General features: G+C 29.0%; 1 protein-coding gene across 1 annotated transcript; it reads right to left on the bottom strand.

Annotated features, from left to right (window-relative positions):
* Positions 1 to 717: 717 nt before the first annotated feature.
* On the bottom strand, positions 718 to 12,149 carry LOC135928856 (vascular endothelial growth factor receptor 3-like). The gene is made up of 5 exons (XM_065465320.1): positions 11,929 to 12,149; positions 2,917 to 3,071; positions 1,815 to 2,052; positions 1,066 to 1,356; positions 718 to 737 (listed from the first exon to the last, which is right to left on the bottom strand). Exons 1-5 carry the CDS (start codon positions 12,032 to 12,034, stop codon positions 718 to 720), a joined length of 810 nt encoding a protein of 269 aa, XP_065321392.1. The 5' UTR covers positions 12,035 to 12,149.
* Positions 12,150 to 12,661: the final 512 nt, after the last annotated feature.

The following is a 12,661-nucleotide window of genomic DNA, read 5'->3' as shown; positions in this document are numbered from 1 at the left end:
TCTCCTAGGAAAAAATAAAAATAAATATAAGTTTTTTAAAAAAATTAATCATCGTTAAAACTTTATGTAAAATGATAAATAAGATGGGTAGCCAATTATCTATCGTATTAAAAATAATACGGTTTTCAGATTAGAGATCTGCAAAAGTAGACCCGGGTCGGGCCTAATTTTTTTTTAAAAAAACCGGGTTCGGGCCGGGTCGGGCCTAATATTTTAAAATAAAATTCGGGTCGGGGTTGGGCCTTATCAATTTTATATTAAATTTTTTTGTGTAAAATAAAAATATTTGATTTTATTTACAGAAACTAGACGACGTAATAGTGTTGTTAGACGGCCCGGTTTGAGCCAATTTTTTTAAAAACGGCGAACTCAATATTTTATTCAGAAAAATATTATGCAAGTCTAAAGATTTTGCTCAGAGATGGAACATAGGATTGAACATCTGTTGGCGAAATCTCGACGCTTAGGATAATATTTTTCTGGCTAAAATATTGAGTCAGCTGTTTTTAAAAATCGGCTCAAATCGAGCCGTTTAACAACACTACGCCATATAACACATGTCTTTTATTTTGAGTAATTATAAAAATTTCTGGTTCGAGCAGGGGCCGGCAAAACTTTTTAGAAAAAAATTCGGGTTCGATCTCGGGCCGGCTAAATTTTTTAAAAAAAATTTCAATCCGAGCTGGGTTTGAAAAATTAGGCCCGATGCAGATCATTCTAGTTCAGATTGAGTAAAACTTGGGGGTAAAAAATATATATTTTTATATTATTTTGCAGAGTTGTTAAAGGATCTAGATACTACAAGTATCTAGATCCTGTATCTAGATATAAAAATGTGGTATCTGTATCTAGATAGATTTTTGATTAAATAATCTGTATCTAGATATAAAAATGTGGTAGATTTTTGATTAAATAATCTGTATCTAGATATTATTTTAGACGTTGTATCTGTATCTAGATCCATTTAAAAAGTATCTTTTAACAACTCTGTTATTTTGTATTAAAAATGATCTCTCAGTTATCCAAAAATGAAATATATATATACTATGTTATGTATATATTTACCTTTGTAAAGTGTCAGAAATATCCGAGTTTGAGTCAAATTGCGGTAATTAACAACGCACTCGTACCTGCTGTTAAACTTCATTCCCGGATTCTGAATAAAAAATCCTTTCCTGGGGTCGAAGGGCAATTCCGAAATATTTAAATCCATCCTCTTGGTTTTGAGTGTCACGTTAGCGGTACTGAATGTCGATTTGCAGGGTAAATATAGGGATTTCTTATTTATCAAGGTTATGTACGCTACGTTACCGCCGGGCATCTGCTCCTTTATGGGAGCTATAAGGTGAAGCGGGTCTTTATAAATTTTTTAAAATTTTATTTAGCAACCCTTGCTTAAGTTAATAATTAGCAAGTCGTATATTTTATTTATTTAGGAGATTACCTCAAAATTTATGATTTTCCTCTAAAAAAAAATATAGTAATTTCAAAATCTTTGTTTCTGAATTAATTTGTGCCACAAGGTAATATTCGAATCATCATACATTTATAATCAGTGACCCTGCTGGGAACGGCCCTGAACCTGGGAGCCCTGAACGATCGCGAAAAAAAAAGTTCTTGACAACGCCAAAAATATAATCCAAATCCTAGGCGAGACCTCCAAAATCTTGGCTTCTACGGGTCTCCGATTTATAGGTGTGCATATACTATAACTCTACCCACCTAAAGTGAGGAAGGATACATTCCGATAAGATATATTCCACTCTTAGCTCCATTCCTCACAAATGACAAATTTATTAAATAAAATAATATACCGTTCACGAAAATGTAAATAGCTTTGGAACATTTGTAAGATTTTTCTGGCTCCTTTAAGACTTGAGGGATAGACACGTTGTCCCTCTTGACGCAGCACTGATATAAACCGGTATTGACGTGCTTAGCCCTGGAGATATCGAGACGGCTAAAATATCGAGCTTTACCGGCGGATGTATCGGCCACAATTGTGTCTTGAATGATGACGTTATCGTCACCCATTAATTTGGATAAGAAATTCTGATATTAAGATACGCCAAAAAAAAATAAAATATTTTTAAATCATTATTTATGATTAAAATTAACCGTTAAGTACTAATATTTATGTTATTATGCGCATTATTATATTTTTTCTTGTGAACTTTGCGGTCCCCCACTTGCCTATTTATGGAAATGATCCTTTTTACATATATTTTTTTAACTAAATTAGTATTCTCTAATTCGAGTCACGAATTGTTCCTTGATTCAGAGTCTAAGGCTGCATATTTACGAATCCCTTTTTTTTTTTAGAAAAAATGACAGATCCTAGCCTCCTAATATGATATAAATATTATTAGTATTGAGAAAAAAAACTGCTCGTTTTGAGTCGGTTTTTAAAAAACGTCTAAAATCAATATTCTAGCCAGAAGTATGTTACCTGAGCCTTGAAATTCCGCTGATAGTTGTCCAAACCTTTGATCCATCTATGAGCAAATTCTAGATAAAATAGTGATCAAAGCCATTCTAAAAAATCGGCTTAAACCAGTCCCATTCCATCTACTCCGGGTAATTGGCAATACAAATTTGTAAAAATTTTTCAAAAATGACCTTAAAAAAATATAAATCTCGGCATCGAATATAAAAATGTGTGTAAGCAATGCGAAGGATTTACTTTTAGATTAAAATATAAATTTGGGAAAATATTATATTTTTAAGTGCAAAATTTGAATCGTGTTTAATTTAAATTTTAGCGAATTTGTTATTATCGGCTCATGCGGTATTGACAAAAATATATAAATTAATCGATATCGATGTCGGGATATACAGCCTAGCCTCAAACTAAACAAAATGTATATGTATATATGTATCTTTATGTTTTAAACATTTTTTTGTTTGTTTGTATACATTTGTTGTTTCGGGATAAATCCAAAAGTTTGGATTAGAGCCCTGACATCTCAGGTTCAAGGAAGATTTGGCAGGAATATCGAAAGAATCATCATGATTAAATTTCGTAACTGGTAAATTGGACGTTAAAATCGGAGATTCTTGAACGGAAAAATCTGTTAAAATGTAGTTTCGTGGGATTGAAATAATTAATAAACAAATCTATAATTTCCAGAGTTGTTAAAAGATACTTTTTAAATGGATCTAGATACAGATACATCGTCTAAAATAATATCTAGATACCGATATTTTAATCAAAAATCTATCTAGATACAGATACAGATACAGATACAGATACCACATTTTTATATCTAGATACAAGTATTTAGACCTTTTAACAACTCTGATAATTTCCATTAACCAAATCGTCGGGGTATAAAATAAAATATATATTTTTTTTATAACGCACTTTTATAGGATTAAAAAAAAAATCTTGAAATTTTATAATATCGCGTGTCGCGTCGCGCAGTCAGTTAAATTTTTGGTAAGCAAGATTTTTAAGCGTATATAAAATACCTAGACTGAAGATTCAAGCGTCGTTAAAAAGCAAATCAGCTGGAGCCGCCATTTTGGTAACACGTATATTAATTATTCTCATTGTTAAAAACTAACTATTAGATTGATAACTTGCTTCCTTATTATCTCGATGATCCGGTAATTCTTTAATAAAGTTTTGCATCAGAGCATAGGAATACATTAGGCTCTCGTTTTAAATTTTTTTTTACTAATGATTAGTGTAACCAAGATGGCGTCTCCAGCTGATTTGCATTTGATGTAACACTTTTAATGAATACATTGTCAGTTTCGGTATTATATATGTCATTGGGTTCTTCGTAAAGTTTTGAAAGAATATTTTTACTTTTTGTAACGGCAATGTGTGTATTTTTTTTCAACTTTAAATCATTTTTTTGAAGCGCATTTTTTTTTAAAATGCAAAAATCTCATTTTACCCGGAAATGTATATTCCATCATGTTTTGGAATATACTCACCTCACCCTACAAATTTCAGACAATTTTGCAGTGAACTTTTAGAACTTAATTAAAAATTTAGATTAAATTTTCCCAAAATTTTCACATGACTCAAAAGGTTAACAGCAAAATTGTCTGTAATTCATATGATAGGTATTCCAAACATGATGGAATGTATTTCCATGTGCCCGATTAAACACATTGACGTTAACACTCATATATATACATATATATATATGTATAGGTTCTTCTTGTTGTTTTACATCGTAATGGTTAAATAGTATACAGAAATCAGAGCCCAGTCAAAGTTAAATTCTTGTAATTTTTTTTTTCTTTCTTTCTTTTCTTTCCAACGCAGTTTATATTATGCATTTATATAACGCAAACATAAGACGTTGTAAATTTTCCGACCCTGAACTAAGAGCTAATAAAAAAAATTTTAAGAAATGTTTACCTACAAAATTATATAAATCGACTTGAAATAATCACAATTTTTGACTGACCTTTGACATAAAAAAATTTTTAAAAGAAAAAATGTTAAATTTTTTTATATTTCAAGAAATTTAAATGGCTTGCTTTAATTATTTTGTTTTTAATTGTTTTCAAAACATTATAAATAATCATTTTTTTATTAGATTTTTTGATTTTTTAAAAATAAATTATATTTAAAAAAATAAATGTAAATCACTTATTTAATAAATGAAAGAAAGAAAGAAAGAAAGTAAGGAAGAAAGAAAGCAAGGAAGAAAGAAAGTAAGGAAGAAAGAAAGAAAGAAAATGAAATATTTTTTTTTTGATAAAGAATTGATTAAATGGTTAATCTTAATTTAAGAAAATAAAATTTGATTTGGTAATAAAGCAGATTTAAAGATGGAATTCGAATTGAAAGATCGAATAATATTAAAAATTTGTTTAGCCTTAAAAAAAAAGTCAAGTTTGAAAAAAGATACTATAAGTTTGTTGGTAATACAACTACAACAACACATTTGAGATCGACATTACGCAAAATTTTTTATGGGTTAGGGGCTGGAACTTAGCAAATGTTTTTAATTGACTATATTTAGGCAAAGTACTTCCTTTTTTTCATGAAAAATTATCAAGACTGAACCGAGACATGCCTTCCATTTGCCTATTACCCGATGTTCCCTTTAGTGCAACCCTTTAAATATTCAAATGTAAAAACATATGTTAAAATATTGTATAATTTGTTTTAACTATTGTTTCGTAAATAAATAATATTGGGATTTATATTAGGGTTAGGTATTGATACTATTTGGATTCATCCTTCCACAATCCCCATTTCCCAACCTCGTAGAATTTTCCATCCTGTGCTTATCACTTCTATTGACTAAACCATATAATATTGGAAGATACTTTTTAGAGCCTCACTCCAAACTTACCCAAGAGTTTAAGCATATTATCCTTCCACCACCCCCTCTGATAATCCTGATCAACTGTCCAAGGTTAAAAATTTTAGAATAAATTAAATCCATCATTTTAAAAAGGTTCTTCTGTGATATTGCTAGCATTCTAGGTCATATACCTCATTTTTAAATGTAATGGACAAATCATATTTAATATACGTAACACGTGACAAAATTAGTTAAGTCACCAGTTAAAAAAAAATGCCTATGATCCCTTTCAAATCTGGGTTAAGGTAAACGACAAAAAAAAAGAGATGATAAATTCATATTTTATAAATTAATTTAACAAAATATTTACGCGTGTTTTTATAAAAACAAAACAAAACATAATGTGTAAGATTGGACTAACATTACTCGTACTTCGAAACGATATTATATATATATATATTTATTTACAATTTTAAGTGCGCAATCATGTTTATTTTGCTAAGTAGCAGATGAAGGGGAACTGTTAAATAGGATTCCATACTTACACCTAGGGATGTACCGATATTCTTTATCGGATCGGATCGGGCCGATATTTCGCCCATTTTATCGGTTATCGGATCCGATATAAAATGGCGTCTTATCAAAAATAAAATGTTATAAAATTATCATTTATTTTTATACGAATAAAATCGAAATCCATTTTTATGTATATTTTTTTAAAATAATAATAAATAATGATTAATATATAAAAAGTGATTTAACAATAAAAATGATTTTGTATACTTTTAGAATTGCAATTGAATTGAATTATAAACTATAACTGATCAGTATAATATGATTAAATGACATAAGTAGTTATGGTAGTATAGTTAAATTATGGATGTTATACTGATAAAAAGTAATATTAAAAATTAAAACCATTTGGTATCTTTACAGGATACAAAATCAGATATGATATCGGATCTGTAATATGCCGATATCAATTTAATATTGGAAATATCGGGTCGGATCGGCCTCCAAAAAGTAGTATCCGTACACTCCTACTTACACCGCGCGACACGTAAATACGATAGCATGAATGCGTTTTCAGAAGATTAGATATATGGCTAGGAGTGGGGAGTCAAGAATTTAATCCTAACACTAACCCCCCCCCCCATAAAAAAAAATCATAATATATTACAATAAACAAGAATCTGAAAAATTTTCATTTAGTAAAAGTTAAAATTATTTATATATTTTTTTAAAATAACGACCATAATTCCTAGAAGAAGAAAAAAGGTGAAAAAACCAAAGTTATATTTATTGTATAAAAATCTAACGTAGCCTAAGATCTACAGTAAATAGACCCTAAAGAGGTCTAATAAAATAACCAGCATAATGATACCCCGCATTCCTCTCAGGAAAATCCTGGCTAATGCCTATGTAAAATTTTAAAGCTTTCGGATATAACTTATAAATTAAATTTTAGTTAGTAAAAAAAATATATTTGTGCAATACATTATTTTAGAGGTGGGAATAGAAATGTTAAAAAAAAGCACATAAAGGCATAAAGGAAAAAGTAGTGTTGTTATAACTCAGTATTTTAGCCAGAAAAATGTTGCCTAAACCTCAAGACTTGGATAATCTATGTCTAGAACCTTTGTTCATTCTATGAGCAAAGTTTTCAGGTTTAGGTAATATTTTTCTGGATGAAATATTTAGTTAGCGGAAATCGGCTCAAAATGAGCCGCTTAACAAACATTAGGAAAAAGGAGAATAATATAAAAAAAATTTAATTTAAAAAAAACGGGTAAAAAAAACAGCGATAGAAAAACTGTTTTTTTTTATAAAAAATAATATTTAAAAAAAATGTAACAAAATTAGGAAAATTTTGAAATGCCCAAAAAATAAATTTTAAAATATAAATTTTAAATGGATTGGTGATCTAAAATTTAATATGTCATTCATCTCGGTACCTTAAGCCCGCCTTCTCAATAAAAATTTTGAAGATACCTTTCAATAATAAATTAATCAACCAATTTATAACACGATTAATCCATAATTCTCCCTAAATTTTAAATTTTTATTCATCTTCCGATTTTGACCAGACCCCTGAAAAGTTTTGAATATTCGATGAAAATGTTTTACTCCCCTAGGTTCGCCAATCGGTAGCGAAAAAAGACTGCGCAAATTTTGAGAAAACGAATTTAATAGAAAAATTCGATCAAATGAAGGGGATTGATTCTATAATATCTACTTCTCATGAAGCCTCTTACCCTAATTAAAGATTTTTTTAAAAAAAATTTCTAAAATACTGCACCCATCCTCTTCATCTCAGATCTTCACGTATACAATTATAATACTAAAAAATACAATTGATAAACCGATCTTAAAGTACAAACCACATTTACATCTAATATTCAATGGTTTAGCTCTCTATCCGATCACTAGTATCATTTAGTATATCAGATTCCCCATTGTCACTTGGAAAATTTTATGAAACCCTGGCCCACTAACACCTTGTTGATCTTATTAATTCGTTGCGCTTAGAATTTGGGGCAGAAAACGCCTCAAACAGTACATATCCTAATTCCTGCCCGCAAAATGATTGTAATTCATTGCATTCCATTGTAATCCCACTCCTGGATCCAATTTTTCGACTGTAAATATATCTTCACTTTACCCAGAAATAGGTAATGAATAGTGATTTTTAAAAGCGACTAGCTCAATATTTTAGCCAGAAAAATATTGCCTAAACCTCAGGATTTCGCTAATGTGTGTCTAGGCCTTTGTGTCATCTATGAGCAAACTCTTCAGGCTTTGTATTATTCTGAATAATATTGAGTTAGCCGTTTTTAAATCGACTCAAATCAAGCCGTTTAACATCACTAGTAATGATTGGATCAAAACATTTACAAGTTCTAACTTAGGATATTTTACTCTCAAATGAAGAAGTAAGAATATCCATTTGGTGGTCGATTAGGATGTGATATTGTAACACCTTCTGCCAGTTCACTATGTAATAGCTATATTAATTAGCCTGGATCATCATCCCCTACATTATCGATTTTCAAGAGAATAGAGCTCCTAGGCAATGCCCCGTCAATTCAATAATATCTAGTACTTTGAAGTCCAACCAATATTTTACCCTCCCTCAAATCTTCTGGCATCGGCGCCTCTACAGCAAACTAGGCCAGGTGGAATTACCTTCACCCTGGAATCAAAGTATACACACCTCTCTTGGGATTACATTTCTATAGACCGTTAATCACTTTTTCAGATAGATATACATTTTTAAGAAAAGAAAATTAAAAACAACACTCGGACCTCTGGCTAATAAGATGAATAAATGGCGCGACCCATATGCATGATTGTCGTAAGATTTTTTTATTGTGGGGGGGGGAGTGGGAAGGGGCACCCAAATCTCAACTTCCAGGGCTCGAATCAGGTTAAAAAGGAAACTAATTCCTAGGGCTAGAAAAATATTTAATGATTCATTTTTCAAATATTAATAAAAATATAAGAGTAGGAATTTTTTCATAGAAAGGATTACGATGATTATTGTTTTATCATTTTAAGATTCATACAGCTGATTATACAAAATCCCGTTTTTTCATTGGTCATTTACCATATAAAATATAGCAAATTTAAAAACAAAGGATCCAATAGTAAGAGAGAAAATTGAATTTCACCATTTTAAAAATTTCTTTTTTATTTTGTACATATTACATGATATGATATGTATATATAAAATTTTTCAAAAACAAGATTATTTTAACCTTTTATAAACATAGAAGATGTAATAAATGACGAAAATATAGCAAATTTAGATATATAGCTATATCTTAGAAAAAAAAAATTTATTTATAGATTTCATATTATTTTCAAAAATATATTATAAATTAAACTCTTAATTTTGTGACTTTTTTAACTTTATTTCTAACATTTTATTTTTAAAATTTTTAAAATTTTATAATTTTTTGACAAAGAGAATCAAAAAAGGTATTAAAAAAAAATTAAAATGTCTCAATATGTTATATATAAAAGAATATATTAATAAAATTCATGTTATAGAATGTTTATCTAAGGTTCAAATATTAATATAAATTTTTAATTTATGCTTAAAAATATCAATTGCTAAATAAAACAGATGGAAAATTTTTTTTACAAGGATGACCATGTAAAGTTTGAGCGAATCTCAAGCATAAAAAACGGTTTAAACTCATACTATTAGTGTTTTTAAACGGCTAACTCAATATTTTAACCATAAAAATGTTGGGCTATGTCTGGAGATTTCGATGATATATGTCTAGAACCTCTGTTCCTTCTATGAACAAAATTTTCAGGTTTGCGTAATATTTTTATGGAGAAAATATCGAGTTAGCCGTTTTTTAAAAATCAGCTCAATAACGAGCCGTTTAAACAACGCTTACATGCAATTGACCAAAAAAAAAATCAACATTATTCCGCATAAATTCTTTACCCAAAATTATTACGCAACTAAAAAAGATCCAGACAAAAATACGGGAAAGAATTTAGGTTGAGATCTGCATAGTTTACCAGCTGTGCTATGAAGGGCTAAAAAAAAAAATTTTTTTTTAGAATGTAAGAGATTTTGTGGTACATTTTAGGGAATTTCAGGGAATTTCAAAAGTAATGTAGAAATAAGGTAGTTTTGTTGTGGAGTAGATTTAGATTTTAAAATTTTGTACATTGTTACAAAGAATAATCGAATTTGTCGATTCAAACTAAACTTCATCCTAATTCATGGATCATTAAACCCCTGCCTACTTACCCGGACCGGGCCGTATTTTAATTTTTTTTTAAAAAACAATATTCCCAGGCAGGGGCCGGACCTTAATATTTTTTGATTTTAAATCCCGGGCCGGGTCGAGTCGGGCTGAATATTTTACCAACCAAATAAAAAAATATACGGGCCGGGTCTGAAAATATAAAAACCGGGCCGGTCTGGATATAAAAAAACCGGGCTGGGCCATTCAAATGGTAACTCTGCAGGTCTCTGACTTAAATATTGATATCCCTTTTTTTTTGTTATGTTATTCCTTTTAATATATATATATATATATTTTTTATTTTTATATTATCTCGACATATTAACATTTTTTAGGATATTATAATAATTAAGTATATTTTCGATGAAATATAACTGAATGGGTTTCTAACTAGAACAAAAACAGCTGAAGATTTGGGAAATATCGCCTTATGTCTCCTAAGAAAAAATTTTAAAAGCAGTATTAAATAGATGTTAGGAAGTATGGACACCTTGTATTGGTAATCGAATTTTTTTAAACAAACGCTAAAAATGGAAGGAAATATCATCACGTCGGTCTAGAATTGGAGTGCTCCACTAGGGAAATTTTCAAAATTTTTTGAGTTAGAAGTGGATATACAAAAATAAAAGCTGATTTAAAAAAAAATATTAATTTTTGCCCAAGGTTATCTGTCAAAATTGATCAATAAGGTATTATTCCTATAATTTGATTTTAAACTTTTAATGTTGATTTTTATCTCATTTTAAACATTTGCGCAAGTGCAACACTTCCAATTCTAGGCCGACGATCGTCGTTCTCCTAGGATAGGGAAACAATATTTAGAAATATTGATGATATTCCCTCATTTTTAGACACAAGTATTTACTTCCCCATCCCTCGACAAATAAGAACAAATACTGCAGATAGAAAATCTTGAAAATCCCTGTTTACCAACCTCATTAGAATTTTCCGACCCTAAGCTTATCATTTCTTTTCACTAGCATCCATTAATATTAATTTCGAGCGAGATAATATTTTTTGTTTCCTGTTAATTTGCGCCATTTTCTAATTTAGCGATTTAGAAACGGGAACCATATTACCTATTTTCTAGATATTATAATGTATTATAAGATAATAAATTTTTTTTAAAACAACTTAGCAAAAGATAAACTAATCAAACCTCATAATAAAAACTTATTTTGGGCAAAATATTGATAAATTATACTTTATAGCTATTTGAAATATTTGCGATAAATTTGGTATATTATATTTTGGACAAATGATTGTAATATAATAATAAAAAAAAATTATTTCTCCCTACCCCACCCCCTTTTCTTTCATCCTTAGATGGATATTTTTTTTCAATTTTTTTTAAATGAAATTGCATCTAATTATTTAAGAAAAAAAATTGTGATTTAAATTTTTTTTTAGAATTTTATGATTGCATTGCGACCAGCTGATTTTAAATGCAAATCAGCTGGACCCGCCATTTTGATAACCCATATAGTTAGTAATTTATTCTCATGTTAAAAACTATCATTGAATTGATAACTTGCTTCTCCTTATTATCTCGATGATCAGGCAATTCTTTAATGAAAGTTTGCGTCAGACATTCGAATAAACTGGCCTCTCGTTATGGGTAATCAAAATGGCGTACCCAGCTGTTTTCATTGATGTACACTTTTAATGAATGCATCATCAGTCTGGCTATTATTATAATATGTCATTGCCCACAAGTAAAAAAGAGAGAAAGAAGGAAGAAAACTAAACCGGTCCTGAACCGCTAAAACGTTAGCCGGTAAGTTCCGCGGACCGGGTTTCGGGAAAAGCCCGTCTCAAACGGACCTATCGTATTTGTTATAAAATATTTTATATAAAAATATGTGAATAAGGATATTTACCTAAATCACCAACAATTGTACTGGAACCCATACTTCTAATGGAATCAAGGATCGCGGTGCTGATCAGAATGGACAGAAAATATAGTAATTGAATAAAAATCTTCATCCAAAGATTATATTTGGCTTAGCATAATTTTTTTTTCTTTCTCTCTTTAATCTCTGCTGAATCATTATCGTTTTGGTATAAGAGGTGGCTAAAATAATTAAATTAAATAAAATAAATTTTTTTATACTTTCTTCAAAATAACAATAAATATAAAGTTTAAAAAAAATATATATAATATAATAATATTTTATTACTTATATAAAATTATCATTATCTATTTTTCTGAAAAATAAAACATTGTTTAAATAGCTTAAAGGTACAAAAAAAAAACGTATAAATAAAATAATTATTTATTTTATTTTTTTTTCTTTATAAAAATTTTATATTTTTTCCAGATAAAATAATTAAAAGAAAGATAAAAATTCGCATTAATTTTGGACATTTATATTATTTTATATAATATCTATAGACAAGAACATGATAATATAATGGGATTATTTATCAAATCAAAATGACTTATGGATAATTATAAATTATTTATTAATAAGAAATCAATACGCGAATTAAGTTTACTTAAACAACAATACTGCGTAGTTACATAACGGCGTTACCTTTTTTTTTTGAGGAAAAAGAAATTCCATTCGTTTTACTTGTTACAAAAAATAAGCTAGTAACGTGTTTTCTTTA

The sequence above is a fragment of the Gordionus sp. m RMFG-2023 genome, chromosome 4, assembly GCF_954871325.1.
Source record: "Gordionus sp. m RMFG-2023 chromosome 4, tfGorSpeb1-WG-v2, whole genome shotgun sequence".
NCBI classification, from domain to species: Eukaryota; Metazoa; Nematomorpha; class Gordioida; order Chordodea; family Parachordodidae; genus Gordionus; species Gordionus sp. m RMFG-2023.
The sequence above is the reverse complement of the archived record's forward strand: the minus strand, read 5'-3'. Positions and strand labels throughout refer to the sequence as shown.